Source organism: Oncorhynchus masou, chromosome 24 (genome assembly GCF_036934945.1).
Source record: "Oncorhynchus masou masou isolate Uvic2021 chromosome 24, UVic_Omas_1.1, whole genome shotgun sequence".
Lineage (NCBI taxonomy): Eukaryota > Metazoa > Chordata > Actinopteri > Salmoniformes > Salmonidae > Oncorhynchus > Oncorhynchus masou.
In genome coordinates this window covers 12,103,751-12,126,038 of record NC_088235.1, presented here as the reverse complement: position 1 = coordinate 12,126,038, position 22,288 = coordinate 12,103,751, and the positions used below count along the sequence as shown (strand labels likewise).

At 43.5% G+C, this 22,288-nt stretch overlaps 2 protein-coding genes across 5 annotated transcripts in view; both read right to left on the bottom strand.

Moving 5' to 3' along the window:
• Positions 1 to 15,463, bottom strand: part of tfam (transcription factor A, mitochondrial) — a 30,202-nt gene extending 14,739 nt beyond the window's left edge. For 2 of the 4 annotated variants that reach the window (XM_064933334.1, XM_064933335.1), the window contains exons 1-8: positions 15,207 to 15,463; positions 14,847 to 14,897; positions 11,651 to 11,778; positions 11,489 to 11,559; positions 9,784 to 9,933; positions 8,185 to 8,280; positions 6,891 to 6,947; positions 475 to 724 (exon numbers count right to left, since the gene is read on the bottom strand). In XM_064933334.1, the coding sequence (XP_064789406.1) occupies positions 503 to 724; positions 6,891 to 6,947; positions 8,185 to 8,280; positions 9,784 to 9,933; positions 11,489 to 11,559; positions 11,651 to 11,778; positions 14,847 to 14,897; positions 15,207 to 15,457 (1,026 nt within the window). In that variant the 5' untranslated portion in view covers positions 15,458 to 15,463 and the 3' untranslated portion in view covers positions 475 to 502. Of the gene's footprint in view, positions 1 to 91; positions 725 to 6,890; positions 6,948 to 8,184; positions 8,281 to 9,783; positions 9,934 to 11,488; positions 11,560 to 11,650; positions 11,779 to 14,846; positions 14,898 to 15,206 lie in introns of those variants that run through there. The other 2 variants (XM_064933333.1, XM_064933336.1) reach the window with 2 other exon arrangements.
• A 2,069-nt stretch (positions 15,464 to 17,532) lies between these two features.
• On the bottom strand, positions 17,533 to 21,406 carry LOC135511844 (ubiquitin-conjugating enzyme E2 D4-like). Its single transcript, XM_064933331.1, has 7 exons — positions 21,204 to 21,406; positions 20,284 to 20,347; positions 19,518 to 19,549; positions 19,296 to 19,373; positions 19,087 to 19,192; positions 18,734 to 18,827; positions 17,533 to 18,525 (listed from the first exon to the last, which is right to left on the bottom strand). The coding sequence occupies exons 1-7, from the start codon at positions 21,225 to 21,227 to the stop codon at positions 18,480 to 18,482; spliced, it is 444 nt and encodes a 147-aa protein (XP_064789403.1). The 5' UTR covers positions 21,228 to 21,406; the 3' UTR covers positions 17,533 to 18,479.
• Between the last annotated feature and the right edge of the window lie 882 nt (positions 21,407 to 22,288).

Here is a 22,288-nt window from a genome sequence, read left to right as displayed (position 1 = left end):
AGTTTACTTTCATCATACAGCGTTTATGTACCTTGTCTATTTCCTCCCAAACTTGTTTTCACTGTATAAACATTGTGTACAATATGAAGTCTTTTTTTAAATGTATGTAAATGTTTATTTAATAAAAATGAGATACAAAACATGAGCGAAAACTAAGTCTACAAACAAAGTAACTGGTCAACACGTCTCTTAACAAAGACTATATCTAGTATAGACTAGCCTGTACACTGTGTATAGAGACAGTATATACAGAACGTGGCCCTGGTGACAGGAACTTAACTCCAACATAATTCATCTTTTCATACTAGAAAGAACACTGCTTTATGAGTGAATTCTCATTCTGATAACTGTCAGTTGAGAATGTTATGTTTCATGATCTTTCCCAGACTGATGATGGTTCATTCACAGTTTGAGGCGCTAGGAGCATAGATATGACTATAAACAAAATGTATTTTATTTGGGACGGTAACTTGCCTTCATCACCCTTCCTCTCCAGAACAACTCAGGCCTTTTTCCCGCTCCTCACTGTCGTAGCTCCTGCAGATTTAGTTTTCACCACTTTCACTTTGGATTTCTGTTTGCCTCCTTTAGTAGCGGTTTTGTTCTTGTGGGTCTCTTTCCGTCTGATCAGGTCCTCCCGTCCAATATCCATCATGTGTTCCTCCCAGGACTTCATCTCATTCTTATAGCGCACTTTATCATCCTCCGCCAGCTGCATGTAGACCTGCAGAGCACACAGAGTCAGTTAGTCATGTAGACCAGAAACAACAGTCAGCCAGTTAGTCATGTAGACCTGCAGAGCACACAGAGTCAGTTAGTCATGTAGACCTGCAACAACAGTCAGCCAGTTAGTCATGTAGACCTGAAACAACAGTCAGCCAGTTAGTCATGTAGACCTGCAGAGCACACAGAGTCCGTTAGTCATGTAGACCTGAAACAACATCAGTCAGTTAGTCATGTAGACCTGAAACAACATCAGTCAGTTAGTCATGTAGACCTGCAACAACATCAGAGTCAGTTAGTCATGTAGACCTGAAACAACAGTCAGCCAGTTAGTCATGTAGACCTGAAACAACATCAGTCAGTTAGTCATGTAGACCTGAAACAACAGTCAGTAGACCTGAAACAACAGTCAGTCAGTTAGTCATGTAGACCTGCAGAGCACACAGAGTCCAGTTAGTCATGTAGACCTGCAGAGCACACAGAGTCCGTTAGTCATGTAGACCTGAAACAGAGCAGTCACAGAGTCAGTTAGTCATGTAGACCAGAAACAACATCAGTCAGTTAGTCATGTAGACCTGAAACAACATCAGTCAGTTAGTCATGTAGACCTGAAACAACAGTCAGCCAGTTAGTCATGTAGACCTGAAACAACAGTCAGCCAGTTAGTCATGTAGACCTGAAACAACAGCAGTTACAGTAGACCTGAAACCAGTTAGTCATGTAGACCTGAAACAACAGAGTCAGTTAGTCATGTAGACCTGACCAGTAATACAAACATCATACCACCACCACCACCATCAGTCATGTATACCATCTATAACCACCACCACCATCAGTCAGTTATAACTCATCTATACCACCTATGTAATAACTACATCTACACAGTCCAGCCCATATGTTAGTATAACTACACCTGACCACCACCACATCATGTTATAACTCATCTATACCACCACCACCACACAGATATCAGTATAGTCATCTATACCACCACCACATGTATATAACAATCATACAGAGTCAGTTAGTCATATAACTACCTGAAACCACCACAGTATGTATATAACTTAGTCATGTACCATCACCATATGTATATAACTACATCTATACCACCAGTCATATGTATATAACTACATCTATACCAAACAACATCAGACCATGTAAAACAACATCAGTCATATGTATATAACTACATCTATACCTGACCATCACCACCATATGTATATAACTACATCTAGTCATGTACCACCACCAGTCATATAACCACCATATGTATATAACTACATCTATACCACCACCAACATATGTATATAACTACATCTATACCACCACCACCATATGTATATAACTACATCTATACCACCACCATCATATGTATATAACTACATCTATACCACCACCACCATATGTACATAACTACATCTACACCACCACCACCACCATATGTATATAACTACATCTATACCACCACCATCACATGTATATAACTACATCTATACCACCACCACCACCACCATATGTATATAACTACATCTATACCACCACCACCACCATCATATGTATATAACTACATCTATACCACCACCACCACCATATGTATATAACTACATCTACACCACCACCACCACCATATGTATATAACTACATCTATACCACCACCACCATATGTATATAACTACATCTATACCACCACCACCACCACCATATGTATATAACTACATCTATACCACCCACCACATGTATATAACTACATCTATACCACCACCACCACCATATGTATATAACTACATCTATACCACCACCACCACCATATGTATATAACTACATCTATACCACCACCACCATATGTATATAACTACATCTATACCACCACCACCATATGTATATAACTACATCTATACCACCATCACCACCATATGTATATAACTACATCTATACCACCATCATATGTATATAACTACATCTATACCACCATCACCACCATATGTATATAACTACATCTATACCACCACCACCACCACCACCACCATATGTATATAACTACATCTATACCACCACCACCATATGTATATAACTACATCTATACCACCACCACCATATGTATATAACTACATCTATACCACCACCACCATATGTATATAACTACATCTATACCACCACCATCATATGTATATAACTACATCTATACCACCACCACCATATGTATATAACTACATCTATACCACCACCACATGTATATAACTACATCTATACCACCACCACCATATGTATATAACTACATCTATACCACCACCACCACTACATCTATACCACCACCATATGTATATAACTACATCTATACCACCACCATATGTATATAACTACATCTATACCACCACCACCATATGTATATAACTACATCTATACCACCACCACCATATGTATATAACTACATCTATACCACCCCCATATGTATATAACTACATCTATACCACCCCCATATGTATATAACTACATCTATACCACCACCATCATATGTATATAACTACATCTATACCACCACCACCATATGTAAATAACTACATCTATACCACCACCACCATATGTATATAACTACATCTATACCACCACCACCACCATCACATGTATATAACTACATCTATACCACCACCACCACCATCATATGTATATAACTACATCTACACCACCACCATATGTATATAACTACATCTATACCAACACCACCATCACATGTATATAACTACATCTATACCACCACCACCACCATCATATGTATATAACTACATCTATACCACCACCACCATATGTATATAACTACATCTATACCACCACCATCATATGTATATAACTACATCTATACCACCACCACCATCATATGTATATAACTACATCTATACCACCACCACCACCATATGTATATAACTACATCTATACCACCACCACCACCATCATATGTATATAACACCACCACCACCATATGTATATAACTACATCTATACCACCACCACCACCATCATATGTATATAACTACATCTATACCACCACCACCACCACCATATGTATATAACTACATCTATACCACCACCACCACCATCATATGTATATAACTACATCTATACCACCACCATATGTATATAACTACATCTATACCACCACCACCACCATCATATGTATATAACTACATCTATACCACCACCACCATATGTATATAACTACATCTATACCACCACCACCATATGTATATAACTACATCTATACCACCACCACCACCATCATATGTATATAACTACATCTATACCACCACCATCATATGTATATAACTACATCTATACCACCACCATCATATGTATATAACTACATCTATACCACCATCACATGTATATAACTACATCTACACCACCACATGTATATAACTACATCTATACCACCACCATCACATGTATATGACTACATCTATACCACCACCATATGTATATAACTACATCTATACCACCACCATATGTATATAACTACATCTATACCACCACCACCATATGTATATAACTACATCTATACCACCACCACCATATGTATATAACTACATCTATACCACCACCATCACCACCATATGTATATAACTACATCTATACCACCACCATCACCACCATATGTATATAACTACATCTATACCACCACCACCACCATCATATGTATATAACTACATCTACCACCACCACCATATGTATATAACTACATCTATACCACCACCATATGTATATAACTACATCTATACCACCACCACCACCATCATATGTATATAACTACATCTATACCACCACCACCACCATCATATGTATATAACTACATCTATACCACCACCACCATATGTATATAACTACATCTATACCACCACCACCATATGTATATAACTACATCTATACCACCACCATATGTATATAACTACATCTATACCACCACCACCATATGTATATAACTACATCTATACCACCACCATATGTATATAACTACATCTATACCACCACCATATGTATATAACTACATCTATACCACCACCACCACCACATGTATATAACTACATCTATACCACCACCACCATATGTATATAACTACATCTATACCACCACCATATGTATATAACTACATCTATACCACCACCATATGTATATAACTACATCTATACCACCACCACATGTATATAACTACATCTATACCACCACCATCATATGTATATAACTACATCTACACCACCACCACCATATGTATATAACTACATCTACACCACCACCACCATATGTATATAACTACATCTATACCACCACCACCACCACCATCATATGTATATAACTACATCTATACCACCACCACCAACATCATATGTATATAACTACATCTATACCACCATCACATGTATATAACTACATCTATACCACCACCACCACCACATGTATATAACTACATCTATACCACCACCTCCACCACCACCACCACCATATGTATATAACTACATCTATACCACCACCATCATATGTATATAACTACATCTACACCACCACCACCATATGTATATAACTACATCTATACCACCACCATCATATATATATAACTACATCTATACCACCACCATCATATGTATATAACTACATCTATACCACCACCACCACCATATGTATATAACTACATCTATACCACCATCACATGTATATAACTACATCTATACCACCACCACCACCATCATATGTATATAACTACATCTATACCACCATCACATGTATATAACTACATCTATACCACCACCACCATATGTATATAACTACATCTATACCACCACCACCATATGTATATAACTACATCTATACCACCACCACCATATGTATATAACTACATCTATACCACCACCACCACATGTATATAACTACATCTATACCACCATCACATGTATATAACTACATCTATACCACCACCACCACCATCATATGTATATAACTACATCTATACCACCACCATATGTATATAACTACATCTATACCACCACCACCATATGTATATAACTACATCTATACCACCACCACCATCATATGTATATAACTACATCTATACCACCACCACCATATGTATATAACTACATCTATACCACCACCACCACCATCTATACCACCACCACCATATGTATATAACTACATCTACACCACCACCATATGTATATAAATACATCTATACCACCACCACCATATGTATATAACTACATCTATACCACCACCACCATCATATGTATATAACTACATCTATACCACCACCACCACCACCATATGTATATAACTACATCTACACCACCACCATATGTATATAACTACATCTATACCACCACCATCATATGTATATAACTACATCTATACCACCACCACCATATGTATATAACTACATCTATACCACCACCATCATATGTATATAACTACATCTATACCACCACCACCATCATATGTATATAACTACATCTATACCACCACCACCATATGTATATAACTACATCTATACCACCACCACCATATGTATATAACTACATCTATACCACCACCACCACCACCACCATATGTATATAACTACATCTACACCACCACCATATGTATATAACTACATCTATACCACCACCATCATATGTATATAACTACATCTATACCACCACCACCATCATATGTATATAACTACATCTATACCACCACCACCATCATATGTATATAACTACATCTACACCACCACCACCACCACCATATGTATATAACTACATCTATACCACCACCACCATATGTATATAACTACATCTATACCACCACCACCACCATATGTATATAACTACATCTATACCACCACCATAATATGTATATAACTACATCTATACCACCACCACCATATGTATATAACTACATCTATACCACCACCACCATATGTATATAACTACATCTATACCACCACCACCATATGTATATAACTACATCTATACCACCACCACCATATGTATATAACTGTGCTGGAGGAAACCTGGCACCATCTCTACGGTGAAGCATGGTGGTGGCAGCAGTCATGATCAAGGCAAAGATGAACGGAGGAAAGTACAGAGAGATCCTTAATGAAACATAACAAATGCACTGTATCAAACACTTCATTCCACCTACTTGTTTCTGTGAGGTTGACAGTTTGGTCCAGTCCTCCCGCAGCATCTTCATCTTGCCCTGAGGGGAAAAAGGTGACAGCATTATAACAGGTGCGTGTTATACCGTTACATTTAGATTACATATCAACCATCTCTTTAACGCTGGTATAATGTAATGTGTTAAAGAATATTATATTTTCATCCCATTGACTCAGAACTCATGAAAAAGTATTTGATTACTGGACACTGGTACCAACCTGTGTGCCCCCCCCCCACCCCCCCTCTGGACTCCTCAGTACCAACCTGCGTGGTCCCCCCCCCCTGGACTCCTCAGTACCAACCTGTGGGCTCCCCCCACCCCCTCTGGACTCCTCAGTACCAACCCGTGTGGTCGTCCCCCTGGATTCCTCAGTACCAACCTGTGTGCCCCCCCCCCACCCCCCCTCTGGACTCCTCAGTACCAACCCGTGTGGTCGTCCCCCTGGACTCCTCAGTACCAACCTGTGTGCCCCCCCCCCCCCTGGACTCCTCAGTACCAACCTGCGTGGTCCCCCCCTGGACTCCTCAGTACCCCCTGGATGGACTCCTCAGTACCAACCTGTGTGGTCCCCCCCACCCCCTCTGGACTCCTCAGTACCAACCTGAGTGGTCCCCCCCCTGGACTCCTCAGTACCAACCTGTGTGGTCCTCCCCCTGGACTCCTCAGTACCAACCTGAGTGGTCCCCCCCCCCCCCCCTGGACTCCTCAGTACCAACCTGAGTGGTCCCCCCTGGACTCCTCAGTACCAACCTGAGTGGTCCCCCCTGGACTCCTCAGTACCAACCTGAGTGGTCCCCCCTCCTCAGTACCAACCTGAGTGGTCCCCCCTGGACTCCTCAGTACCAACCTGAGTGGTCCCCCCTGGACTCCTCAGTACCAACCTGAGTGGTCCCCCCCCTGGACTCCTCAGTACCAACCTGAGTGGTCCCCCCTGGACTCCTCAGTACCAACCTGAGTGGTCCCCCCCCTGGACTCCTCAGTACCAACCTGAGTGGTCCCCCCCCCCCCTCTGGACTCCTCAGTACCAACCTGAGTGGTCCCCCCCCTCTGGACTCCTCAGTACCAACCTGAGTGGTCCCCCCCCCCTCTGGACTCCTCAGTACCAACCTGAGTGGTCCCCCCCCCCCCCCTCTGGACTCCTCAGTACCAACCTGAGTGGTCCCCCCCCCTCTGGACTCCCCCAACCTGGACTCCTCAGTACCAACCTGAGTGGTCGTCCCCCTGGACTCCTCAGTACCAACCTGAGTGCCCCCCCCCTGGACTCCTCAGTACCAACCTGTGTGGTCGTCCCCCTGGACTCCTCAAAGTGTTCTGCCATGAAGATGTTAAAGGACGACCGGGGACGTTTGGGTTTGCCAAGACTGTTCAACTCCTAAAAGTGGAAGATGGTGGTCAAATCAGACGAGTCACCAGGAACATTTCAGTGGCACAACATCAGAACACACCACTACTACTACTATCACAAGGCCTTAGTAGTATGCCATTACATTCACTAGGAGGGCCTGTCATGCCAAATAGTGTCCACGGCCCACAGCACATCACTATGAAGTAGAGGTCGACCAATTATGATTTTTCAATGCCGATACCGATTATTGGAGGACCAAAAAAGTCGATAATAATAACAATTACAACAATACTGACTGAACACTTATTTGAACTTAATATAATACATCAATAAAATCAATTTAGCCTCAAATAAATAATGAAACATGTTCAATGTGGCTTAAATAATGCAAAAACAAAGTGTTGGAGAAGAAAGTAAAAGTGCAATATGTGCCGTGTAAGAAAGCTAACATTTAAGTTCCTTGCTCAGAACATGAGAACATATGAAAGCTGGTGGTTCCTTTTAACATGAGTCCTCAATATTCCCAGGTAAGAAGTTTTAGGTTGTAGTTATTATAGGACTATTTCCCTCTATACCATTTGTATTTCATTAACCTTTGACTATTGGATGTTCTTATAGGCACTTTAGTATTGCCAGTGTAACAGTATAGCTTCCGTCCCTCTCCTCGCTCCTCCCTGGGCTCGAACCAGCAACACAATGACAACAGCCACCCTCGAAGCAGCGTTACCCATGCAGAGCAAGGGGAACAACCACTCCAAGGCTCAGAGCGAGTGACTTTTGAAACACTATTAGCACGCGCTAACTAGCTAGCCATTTCACTTCGGTTACACCAGCCTCATCTCGGGAGTTGATAGGCTTGAAGTCATAAACAGCGCAATGCTTGATGCACAACGAAGACCTGCTGGCAAAACGCAAAGAAAGTGCTGTTTGAATGAATGTTTATGCACCTGCTTCTGCCTACCACCGCTCAGTCAGATACTTAGATACTTGTATGCTCAATCAGATTATATGCAACGCAGGACACGCTAGATAATATCTAGTAATATCATCAACCATGTGTAGTTAACTAGTGATTATGATTGATTGATTGTTTTTATAAGATAAGTTTAATGCTAGCTAGCAACTTACCATGGCTTACTGCATTCGCATAACAGGCAGTCTCCTTGTGGAGTGCAACGAGAGGCAGGTGGTTATAGCGTTGGACTCATTAACTGTAAGGTTGAAAGATTGGATCCCACCGAGCTGACAAGGTGAAAATCTGTCGTTCTGCCCCTGAACGAGGCAGTTAACCCACCGTTCCTAGGCCGTCATTGAAAATAAGAACGTGTTCTTAACTAACTTGCCTAGTTAAATAAAGATTAAATAAATGTGTAAAAAATAAATGTAAATTAAATTTTAAAAATTCGGCCAAATCGGTGTCCAAAAATTCCGATTTCCGATTGTTAGGAAAACTTGAAATCGGACCGAATTAATCTGCCATTCTGATTAATCGGTCAACCTCTACTATGAAGATCAATGAGCTACACTCACCCTCTTCCTCCTGATGGCTTTCCTCTTGGCCAGCCTCAGTCTCCTCTCCTGTTTCAGAGCAGCAGCCTGTGCAGGTGTGAGCTGGGACTGGTACCTCTGCATGTCCACCTTAAACTGTTCCCTGGCAACCACTGACGCCTGTTGAAAAGGCTGTGGGGGAAAGTCCACATGTATTTAGCTAATTAACCACACAAGTCTGTCCACAGTACAACAACACTGATATGTCAATTTCAGGTAGGGTGTAAGTCAAACAGCCTTTTTTCAGTTATTTAAATACTGTCAAGTACATCCATGTTGGTAGGAAGTAGACGCATGACAGTCTGTGTCGTCTTCTCTGATGGAAGGTGCAAACATGGACGACAGAAGTGTCAAATGTATTCTCCATCACACACGGAGACAGAAGATATCTGGGTGCCCTGCTGTCCAAGGTGTCAGGGTCTGGGGGTCCCTGCTGTCCACGGTGTCAGGTTCTGGGGTGCCCTGCTGTCCAAGGTGTCAGGGTCTGGGGGGGGGGGGGGGGGCATGCTGTCCAAGGTGTCAGGGTCTGGGGGTCCCTGCTGTCCAAGATGTCAGGGTCTGGGGGTCCCTGCTGTCCAAGGTGTCAGGGTCTGGGGTGCCCTGCTGTCCAAGGTGTCAGGGTCTTGGCTGTCCAAGGTGTCAGGGTCTGGGGGGGGGGGCATGCTGTCCACGGTGTCAGGTTCTGGGGTGCCCTGCTGTCCAAGGTGTCAGGGTCTTGGGGGGGCATGCTGTCCAAGGTGTCAGGGTCTGGGGGTCCCCGCTGTCCAAGGTGCCAAGGTCTGGGGTGCCCTGCTGTCCAAGGTGTCAGGGTCTGGGGGGGGGGCCCCCGCTGTCCAAGGTGTCAGGGTCTGGGGGGGGGGGGCACTGCTGTCCAAGGTGTCAGGGTCTGGGGGGGGGCCCCGCTGTCCAAGGTGTCAGGGTCTGGGGGGGGGCCCACTGTCCAAGGTGTCAGGGTCTGGGGGGGGGGCCCCGCTGTCCAAGGTGTCAGGGTCTGGGGGGGCCTCTGCTGTCTGTGGGGTATGTAAGAATTGCCTGCTAATTGAATGATTAGAGTATTCCGCCCTGAAACATATAATTGTATGGAATTGATCAGAATGTATAAAATCATAATCAATAAATGTGTAGTCCTAGTCAGAATTAGGGGAAAACAATATCTTTATGGTATTTTAAACACAGACTGTCTGAGCTTGGTGCCGACCTGACTAGAGATTTGGGAGAGAACGGGGAGTACGTCTCAAGGACAAGGTCAATATCTCTGTCGGCTGGGTAGTGAGACAGACAGTGTGTGCGTAGCAGGACATGTGAGTGGGTCTGTTTGTGTGCATGTGTGTGTGGTTATGTGTGTATGTGCGTCTGTTTGTGTGTGTGTGCATGCGTATGGCTGTGTGAACGTGAGAAGTCAGTATAAAATGAATTGTTTTGTATTCTTGACTTTAGAACGTTCCCGTGAATAAACATTTAACTGTGGTAGACTGGGCCTCTGTCTGTTTTCATTTCTATCAGTATCTTACAAATCCTGATATAGCAGACTGAGTAACCACAATCTAATTGGGTTATGGGGGGCCCACCTTGCTGTCCACAGTGTCAGGGTCTGGGGGGGGGGGGGGCTGCTGTCCACGGTGTCAGGGTCTGGGGGGGGGGCTTGCTATCTACTGAAGTGTCCCTATTGAATCAAGACACAACCGACCTGTTTCTGGTCTGCTGTCAGAGTTCTCCACTGCTGTGCAATCTTCCTTATCACATCGACTGCTTTGACATCTGAAACTCACATCAACATTAACTCAGTGATGTGTGAAGACAAAGGAATGAGTGAAGCTGTAGAGATACTGTCCATTCTAACACCAGTCACCTGGATACTCCCTGACAACGAGAGGTTGTTGCTGTTTCACAAATCTCATGTATCCGTTCAGGGGCTTCTTAGGGGGAGCGCCTGCAATGGTGGTCAAACTCTTTACAGCTGGGATCACATTGACGAACCTACAACACACACCACAACACATTATCCCTTGTAATGGAAAAATTGCAAGATTATGTTTTAATGCTTTTATTGCATCATGGTTGTGTTATGCAACAGAAGAGAGACCATAATTTGCAAATAAATTCATTAAAAATCCTACAATGTGATTTTCTGGATTTTTTCCCCCTCATTTTGTCTGTCATAGTTGAAGTGTACCTATGATGAAAATTACAGGCCTCTCATCTTTTTAAGTGGGAGAACTTGCACAATTGGTGGCTGACTAAAGACGTTTTGCCCCACTGTATATAAAAAAAGAAGAAGAAATCAACGCCCAAAAATACCGATTTCCGATTGTTCTGAAAACTTGAAATCGGCCTGATTGAAAAATCGGCCATTCCTATTAATCCGTCGACCTCTCATCGAGAGCATCCTGACTGGCTGCATCACTGCCTGGTACGGCTCGGCCTCAGACCGCGAGACACTACAGAGGGTAGTGCGTAAGGCCCAGTACATCACTGGGGCAAAGCTGTCTGCCATCCAGGACCTCTACACCAGGCGGTGTCAGAGGAAGGCGCTAAAAATTGTCAATGACCCCAGCCATAGACTGTTCTCTCTACTACAGCATGGCAAGCAGTTACCGGAGTGCCAAGTCCAGGACAAAAAGGCTTCAACCCTTTTTACCCCCAAGCCATAAGACTCCTGAACAGGTAATCAAATGGCTACCTGGACTATTTGAATTGTGAGGCCCCTAAACCCCTCTTTTACGTTGCTGTTACTCTCGGTTTATCATATATGCATAGTCACTTTAACTATACATTCATGTACATACTACCTCAATTGGCCGACCAACCAGTGCTCCCACACATTGGCTAACCAGGCTATCTGCATTGTGTCCAGCCACCCGCCAACCCCTCTTTTACGCTACTGCTACTCTCTGTTCATCATATATGCATAGTCATTTTAACCATATCTACATCCTACCTCAATCAGCCTGACTAACCGGTGTCTGTAGAAGCCTCGCTACTGTATATAGCCTGTCTTTTTACTGTTGTTTTATTTCTTTACCTACCTATTGCTCACCTAACACGTTTTTTGCACTATTGGTTAGAGCCTGTAAGTAAGCATTTCACTGTAAGGTCTACACCTGTTGTATTCAGCATTTCACTGTAAGGTCTACACCTGTTGTATTCAGCATTTCACTGTAAGGTCTACACCTGTTGTATTCAGCATTTCACTGTAAGGTCTACACCTGTTGTATTCAGCATTTCACTGTAAGGTCTACACCTGTTGTATTCAGCATTTCACTGTAAGGTCTACACCTGTTGTATTCAGCATTTCACTGTAAGGTCTACACCTGTTGTATTCTGCGCACGTGACACCCAATAATGTTTTACCATGTTTTGTGCTGCTGCCGTGTTGTTGTCTTAGGTCTCTCTTTATGTAGTGTTATGGTATCTCTTGTTGTGATGTGTTTTGTCATAGATTTTTAATTTAAAAAATATTTCACCTTTATTTAACCAGGTAAGCTAGTTGAGAACAAGTTCTCATTTACAACTGATACCTGGCCAAGATAAAGCAAAGCAGTGCGACAGAAACAACAACACAGAGTTACACATGGAATAAACAAGTGTACAGTCAATAACACAATAGAAAAAAAAGTCTATATTTTTTATTTTACTAGGCAAGTCAGTTAAGAACAAATTCTTATTTTCAATGACGGCCTATGAACAGTGCCTGTTCAGGGGCAGAACTACAGATTTGTACCTTGTCAGCTCGGGGATATGAACTTGAAACCTTTCGGTTAATAGTCCAACGCTCTAACCACTAGGCTACCCTGCCGCCCCTATATACAGTGTGTGCAAATGGCATGAGGAAGTAAGGCTATAAATATGCCATAGTAGCATAGTAATTCAAATTTAGCAGATTAACACTGGAGTGATAGATGTGCAGATGATGATGAGCAGATGCTGGTGTGTAAGCAGTGATACAGGTGTGCAAAAGAGCAGCAAAGTAAATAAAAACAATATGGGGATGAGGTAGGTAGATTGGGTGGACTATTTACAGATGGACTATGTACAGCTGCAGCGATCGGGTTAGCTGGTCAGATAGCAGATGTTTAAAGTTATTGAGGGAAATGTAAGTCTCCAGCTTCAGCTACTTTTGCAATTCGTTTCAGTCACTGGCAGCAGAGAACTGGAAGGAAAGGCGGCCAAAGGGGGTGCTGGCTTTGGGGATGACCAGTGAGAAATACCTGCTGGAGCGAGGGCTACGGGTGGGTGTTGTTATCGTGACCAGTGCGCTGAGATAAGGCGGAGCTTTACCTAGCACAGACTTATAGATGAACTGGAGCCAGTGGGTCTGGCAAAGAATATGTAGCGAGGGCCAGCCGACTAGAGCATACAGGTCACAGTGGTGGGTGGTGTAAGGTGCTTTGGTAACAAAACAGATGGCACTGTGACAGACTACATCCAATTTGCTGAGTAGAATATTCAAAGTAATTTTGTAGATGACTTCGCCGAAGTCGAGGATTGGTAGGATTGTCCATTTTACGAGGGTAAGTTTGGCGGCGTGAGTGAAGGAGGCTTTGTTGCGACATAGAAAGACGATTCTAGATTAGATTTTTTATTGAAGATATTTAATATGAGTCTGGAAGGAGAGTTTACAGTCTAGCCAGACACCTAGGTATTTGTAGTTGTCCACGTATTCTAGGTCAGAACCGTCCACCGTAGTGATGCTAGTCGGGCGGGCAGGTGCGGGCAGCGAACGGTTGAAAAGCATGCATTTGGTCTTGCAGACGTTTAAGAGCAGTAGGAAGCCACAGAAGGAGTGTTGTATGGCATTGAAGCTCGTTTGGAGGTTAGTTAACAGTGTCCAAACAAGGGCCAGAAAGGAGCAGATTTCTGGGTGTGGTAGAATAGATTCAGGGCATAATGTGCAGACAGGGGTATGGTGTGGTGCGGGTACAGTGGAGGTAAGCCCAGGCAGGTAAACTTGAGATGAATGGGCAGAGAGGGTCGGTTAACTAGACACAGGGCCTAAGTTCGGGGCTATGGAAGACAGATAAACAAAGGTAAACAAAGTGGAGTACCTTGATGAATTTACAGTCCAGCAGGCACCAGCCCCCGTCCAAACAGGAGGCCTTTTGCAGTCATTGGAAATAATAAGAATTTGTTCTTAACTGACTTGTCCATTTTTAAAGGTTAAAAACATTTGACAAAATAAAACATGTCCTTGGATACCAGTCAGTGCCAGTCAAGCTAACCTTGGCTAACCTTAACTAGCTAACTAACTAGGCTCTAATTAGACTAATACTGGCGTGTGGTTAGCTGGTTTTATGAATGTCCAAAAATCTAAAATAACAATTATAAATTGTACAGAGTGGCTTACTAATTAGCTACCTAACATATCTATATATCTTGACAACGGGACGTTTTGCTCCTTATGTTACCTTGTAAGACTGGATGCGTGGGAGAAGAGACTGAATGACTTTTTCAAAAGGCAAACACCAGAAAACATCAGACCGAAAGGTGCCATGTCTGGTTGACTAGACGGTCGGGATACAGCTTTGACAGAGACAACAATGGTACTGTCCCGGACTGTTGGCTCAAAAGTTCCTCGTTGTTTATTAGCTACCGAATTCAATAATGTCCATTTGCCCCTGCCATGCACGGATAACCCGCCTTCACCGCTCCGCTGCATTGTGGGAAAAGGTCATGGCAGTGTTTACGTAGTTTAAGATTCACTGCAGCACATTCACGAAAAATGGGAACGTCAACCAATTATTTATGTGACCAATAAATAATCAAGTGACTTTTGAATTACTCAAATAAATTGCTGTGTTCTTGACCCACGGGTTTCATTTATATAAAGTATATTTTTTGCGTTCTTGACCCATGGGTTTCATTTATATAAATGATATTTTTTGCGTTCTTGACCCATGGGTTTCATTTATATAAATTATATTTTTTGCGTTCTTGACCCATGGGTTTAATTTATATAAATGATAAATGCTGCGATATTTTTTCTTTTTTTTCACCTTTATTTAACCAGGTAGGCAAGTTGAGAACAAGTTATCATTTACAATTGCGACCTGGCCAAGATAAAGAAAAGCAGTTCGACACATACAGCAACACGGAGTTACACATGGAGTAAAACAAACATACAGTCAATAATACAGTAGAAAAATAAGTCTATATACAATGTGAGCAAATGAGGTGAGAGAAGGGAGGTAAAGGCAAAAAAAGGCCATGGTGACAAAGTAAATACAATATAGCAAGTAAAACACTGGAATGGTAGATTTGCAGTGGAAAAATGTGCAAAGTAGAGAGAAATATTGGGGTGCAAAGGAGCTAAATAAATACAATAGGGGGAGAGGTAGTTGTTTGGGCTAAATAATAGATGGGCTATGTACAGGTGCAGTAATCTGTGAGCTGCTCTGACAGCTGGTGCTTAAAGCTAGTGAGGGAGCTAAGTGTTTCCAGTTTCAGAGAATTTTGTAGTTCGTTGCAGTCATTGGCAGCAGAGAATTGGAAAGAGGAGGCCAAAGGAAGAATTGGTTTTGGGGGTGACCAGAGAGATATACCTGCTGGAGTGCGTGCTACAGGTAAGTGCTGCTATGGCGACCAGCGAGCTGAGATAAGGGGGGGACTTTACCTAGCAGGGTCTTGTAGATGACCTGGAGCCAGTGGGTTTGGAGATGAGTATGAAGCGAGGGCCAGCCAACGAGAGCATACAGGTCGCAGTGGTGGGTAGAAAATGGGGCTTTGGTGACAAAACAGATGGCACTGTGATAGACTGCATCCAATTTGCTAAGTAGAGTATTGGAGGCTATTTTGTAAATGACATCGCCAAAGTCAAGGATCGGTAGGATGGTCAGTTTTACAAGGGTATGTTTGGCAGCATGAGTGAAGGATGCTTTGTTGCGAAATAGGAAGCCGATTCTCAATTTAGCTTTGGATTGGAGATTTTTGATGTGAGTCAAAAGCTAGTTTGGAGACTTGTTAACACAGTGTCCAAAGAAGGGCCAGATGTGTACAGAATGGTGTCGTCTACGTAGAGGTGGATCAAAGAATCACCAGCAGCAGGAGCGACATCGTTGATATATACAGAGAAAAGAGTCGGCCCGAGAATTGAACCCTGTGTCACTCCCATAGAGACTGCCAGAGGTCCGGACAACAGGCCCTCCGATTTAACACACTGAACTCTATCTGAGACGTAGTTGGTGAACCAGTCGAGGCAGTCATTAGAGAAACCAGGCTGTTGAATACGGTGATTGACAATAGTCGAAAGCTTTGGCCAGGTCGATGAAGACGGCGGTGTAAACAATCAGCTACTGGTGTAAGACAGCCTGATTCCCCTTGGCCATACCCAGTAACAGGGGCAGACAAGTCCCCATCACACTTTCTGTAAGACAGCCTGATGCCCCTTGGCCATTCCCAGTAACGGGCAGACATGCCCCCATCACACTTTCTGTAAGACAGCCTGATACCCCTTGGCCATTCCCAGTAACAGGGGCAGACCCATCACACTTTGTTTGATCAGTTGAGTAACCCTCTGAATCTCCACCCAGTGGTCTGCACTCATTTCCCAGGGAGTGTCTTTCAGGAGTCAGCAGTTACAACAACTCAACTCACTGTGAGCATCATTCACTCTACTGAACATGTTGAGCCTTTAAACCAGTGTAATATTTAACTCATAATAAAACTAACTCATGCTTACCTCAGGACAATTTTCCATGCTTTCAACAGCAATGAATTAGAACACATGAGCATTAATAAAGTACCATTCTTTAATTATACAAAAGTGCTAAACAGCATAAGCCATAGCCATAACTGAAGCCCCTAAATCACTGTTAATGGCAGAGAATGTATTTCAATGTTTTAATGATACAAGTTCTGACTTAATGCTAAAACAACTAAAGTAGGTCCAGAATAGTTTGATACAATAAAAAAAAAACTGTAAAATTGGTTTGATTCCTCAATTTCCCTCTTTATGGGTGACAGTCAGCAGAGCCATGAGTTGTTGTACTGTAGCAGTAGGCCACAGTATTCTGATGACTAACAGCAGGCCACAGTATTCTGATGACTAACAGCAGGCCACAGTATTCTGATGACTAACAGCAGGCCACAGTATTCTGATGACTAACAGCAGGCCACAGTATTCTGATGACTAACAGCAGGCCACAGTATTCTGATGACTAACAGCAGGCTACAGTATTCTGATGACTAACAGCAGGCTACAGTATTCTGATGACTGGAACAGCAGGCCACAGTATTCTGATGACTAACAGCAGGCTACAGTATTCTGATGACTAACAGCAGGCCACAGTATTCTGATGACTAACAGCAGGCCACAGTATTCTGATGACTAACAGCAGGCTACAGTATTCTGATGACTAACAGCAGGCTACAGTATTCTGAATGTAACCGTGGGCTACAGTATTCTAATGACTTCCTCTTCCATTCATGAGACGAGAAACAAAAGTTCCCAAAACCAGGAAGTAGGGATAACAACAATGTACAGTTGTTGTCCCCCATATCTATCACCCTTAATGTACATATGTGCAGTGTATACCCCCTGTAAACACAAAATCATCTATAGTTCATGGGTTCACATGATAAATGTTGACAGTACAATGTGTTCCATATCACCTAAGTTTACTTTCTATTACCAGAATGTACAGTGTTTTGTGACTTTAAAAAAAAAATCTTCAGGAGGGCCTTTACATTGCATACTTCTGAGTCCAATCTCTTGCTAGTCTGTTGTATCTGGAAACAAAATACATACGGTTATCTCACAATAACAATGGCAGAAATAATATGAAACAAAGTTTAAATGTCATCTCTGTTGATTTGCTATAGAATGTTCAAATATACTGCAACGATCTAAATAGGTACCCCATTATTCAAAGAATTTGGTTCCAGCAGCTCATTGGAGAAATAGCCCTAACACTTTACACAGTTACAATATACTCACTTCTCTTTGTCTAGTTTGTAGATCTGTGCTATGTCTGGAACTAAGGGGTCATCCGGGTTCGGGTCACAAAGCAACGAACATATGGACAACAGCACTGGAAAACAGATGAAGCGACAGATGATGAAGTTGTGTCTTAAATGGTCATCGGCATTTCACATTCTATTCACAATCAGTGAGATTGTTAATTTGGATTTAATGATCAGGTTAAAGTTATAGGAGGGTTGTATAATAGAACATTCTACAAGTGTTGGATGGAACCATGTTTTAACATGGAACCAGGTGTGTCATTTCTACCAGTAAGCCAGCTACATTGTGGCAGCATGTGTAGTAAAGTACCAGCCCAGTTAACTCACCTTTTGATACAGTTAATGCTGGAGACCACTGGGATCGCAAGATGTCCAAGCAAATACTCCCGTTACTGTTGATGTTTGGATGATAGATCTTTGTTGTGAATGCTACCTGTAGAAAGATGGACATGTGTTTATGTTGAATTTATCCACGAGGACCATTCTTTAGCAACAGTTTAATGATGTAATGACTTGCATAACAAATCAATTCTTACCTTTGGTGGCTTGAAGGGATAGTCGGTGGGGAAGTGGATTGTGAGAAAGAAGACCCCACTTTGGTATGGACTATCACCCTAGGAATAACAGGAACAGATATACATTGTTATAAATGATGAAAATGTACAATAAAATTATTTCAACATCCATTCAAACCTATTGTTCAGATGACCCATGTTGCAATCAATAAACCACACACATCCTTTTGATGTCATACTCACTGGCCCCATTATTGTTGCTTGCCAATGGAACACTGGAATATAGAAAGAGAACATGTATTAGGCCTATAGAACCGGCCCTTCCAGGTAGGGGCCTGTAGAACCGGCCCCTCCAGGTAGGGGCCTGTACAACCGGCCCCTCCAGGTAGGGGCCTGTACAACCGGCCCCTCCAGGTAGGGCCTGTACAACCGGCCCCTCCAGGTAGGGCCTGTACAACCGGCCCCTCCAGGTAGGGCCTGTACAACCGGCCCCTCCAGGTAGGGCCTGTACAACCGGCCCCTCCAGGTAGGGCCTGGGCCCCTCCAGGTAGGGCCTGTACAACCGGCCCCTCCAGGTAGGGCCTGTACAACCGGCCCCTCCAGGTAGGGCCTGTACAACCGGCCCCTCCAGGTAGGGCCTGTACAACCGGCCCCTCTAGGTAGGGCCTATACAACCGGCCCCTCTAGGTAGGGCCTATACAACCGGCCCCTCTAGGTAGGGCCTATACCACCAGCCCAGGTCCCTCTAGGTAGGGCCTGTACAACCGGCCCCTCCAGGTAGGGCCTGTACAACCGGCCCCTCTAGGTAGGGCCTATAGAACCGGCCCCTCTAGGTAGGGCCTATACAACCAGCCCCTCTAGGTAGGGCCTATACCACCAGCCCAGGTCCCTCTAGGTAGGGCCTATACCACCAGCCCAGGTCCCTCTAGGTAGGGCCTATACAACCAGCCTTAGTCCCTCTCCCCTTCACCGGATATTGACTACATTACCCTCAGAGTCCTAAACTTACAGTCCTCTCCCACGGGTCCAGCAGAGCACTGTGCTGGCGGATCCCTCTGCAGGTCATGAAGCTCCTAGGGGACAAAACAAGTCAGACAAGTAGTGCTAAGGGTTACACATGGAACTGAAAGCTGTCCTTGAGGACGAGGTCAGATACATTTTACATCTACGAAATAGCTGGGTTTCTAGTCCCTAGTCATAGCTTTATTCGTAGATATATTTGGCTGTAATAATGATAGGCCTACTTCATAATGCCCTGCCTTAGCTACAACCTCAAGTCAAATTAGACTAGTTATCATTACAACATGAACAGGTGCTGCACCTAAATAAGTGTATTTAGCATGAATAGCTGTGTACCGGAGAGGGGTTGAATGGCTGACAAAGAAAATTACAATCTAGTTTAGACGTGGTACATACCATGATATCATGTAATGCTAAACATTAAGATTGTGGGCCGTGTTAATTCATTGTTAACTAGCCTCCTCGTATGTGTGCAGTCTAGCTCGATAGCTGGCTACGTGGTTAGGATTAGAAATGAACCAATTATCTAGCTAGCGTAACATTAATAAACAATAACTTCTGATCGATGAGGTTCGGTTCGGCTAACGTAGCCACCCTGGCACAGCCATCCGGTCACCCTGGCACAGCCGTCCGGTCACCCCGGCACAGCAAGCCACCCTGGCACAGCCATCCGGTCATCCCGGCACAGCTAGCCACCCTGGCACAGCCATCCGGTCACCCCGGCACAGCCGTCCGGTCACCCCGGCACAGCTAGCCACTCTGGCACAGCCATCCGGTCACCCTGGCACAGCCGTCCGGTCACCCCTGCACAGCTAGCCATCCTGGCACAGCCGGCCGGTCACCCCGGCACAGCTAACTACAGCTAGCCACCCTGGCACAGCTAGCCACAATGCTAGCTAACCATCTTACCTTCTGTATTCTTTTCAGTGCCATGGTGACCGACTTAGTCAAATGCCCCCAAGTACTCGTCGACTTCGTATTTCTTTTAGATGTCTATTTAATAGTATTGCTTAAAAGGTAAAGGTATTTTATTTCCCTGAGTAGATCGCCAAGACAAGGGTGTGTGTATGTGGTTCTCTATTGTTTCCGCTTTCTGTTTACGGTCGGCTTTAAACAAGGGGGTTTGGGGGATTGTAGTTCCTCTTCGGAAAATGTAGTAGTGTTCCAGCTCCCAGTAGCATTATGCACAATGCATTTCTACCTTTCAACAATGATTGATTATTGAAATAACATATTTATTTCCCACTATCAATTAATTGATTCATATATTTTTAAATAGTTAGCTCAACTGAGTGCGTGTGTGTTTATTACTTTTAAATAAGAATAAACCAACTTGACAAAGCACATTTCATAATTTTATACTCTATATCCTTGTGTTGAGAGCTTCAAGTTCATTGGTGTCCACATCACCAACTAACATGGTCCAAGCACACAAAGACAGTCATGAAGAGAGCACGACAAAAGAGACTGAAGAGACTGAAAAGATTTGGCATGGGTCCTCAGATCCTCAAAAGGTTCTACAGCTGCACCTTCGAGAGAATCCTGACTGGTTGCATCACTGCCTGGTACAGAGGGTAGTGTGTACATCACTGGGGCCAAGCTTCCTGCCATCCAGGACCTCTATACCTGGTGGGGTCAGAGGAAGGACCAAAAAATGGTCAAAGACTCCAGCCACCCTAGTCATGAACTGTTCTCTCTGCTACCGTACGGCAAGCGGTACCGGAGCGCCAAGTCTTGATCCAAGAGGTTTCTAAACAGCTTCTACCCCCAAGCCATAAGACTCCTGAACATCTAATGAAATTGCTACCCAGACTATTTGCATTGCCCCACCCCCTCTTTTACGCTGATGCTACTCTCTGTAATTATCTATGCACAGTCACTTTAATAACTCTACCTACATGTACATACAGTTGAAGTCGGAAGTTTACATACACTTAGGTTGGAGTCATTAAAACTCGTTTTTCAACCAATCCACAAATTTCTTGTTAACAAAC

Coding starts and splice junctions, on each gene's coding strand:
- LOC135511844 (XM_064933331.1), bottom strand. CDS start 21,227: ATGGCACTGAAAAGAATACAGAAG. Junction 20,348..21,203: donor CACTGAAAAGAATACAGAAG/GTAAGATGGTTA, acceptor TTTGTCCCCTAG/GAGCTTCATGACCTGCAGAG. Junction 18,828..19,086: donor AGCATTAACTGTATCAAAAG/GTGAGTTAACTG, acceptor TCTGTTTTCCAG/TGCTGTTGTCCATATGTTCG.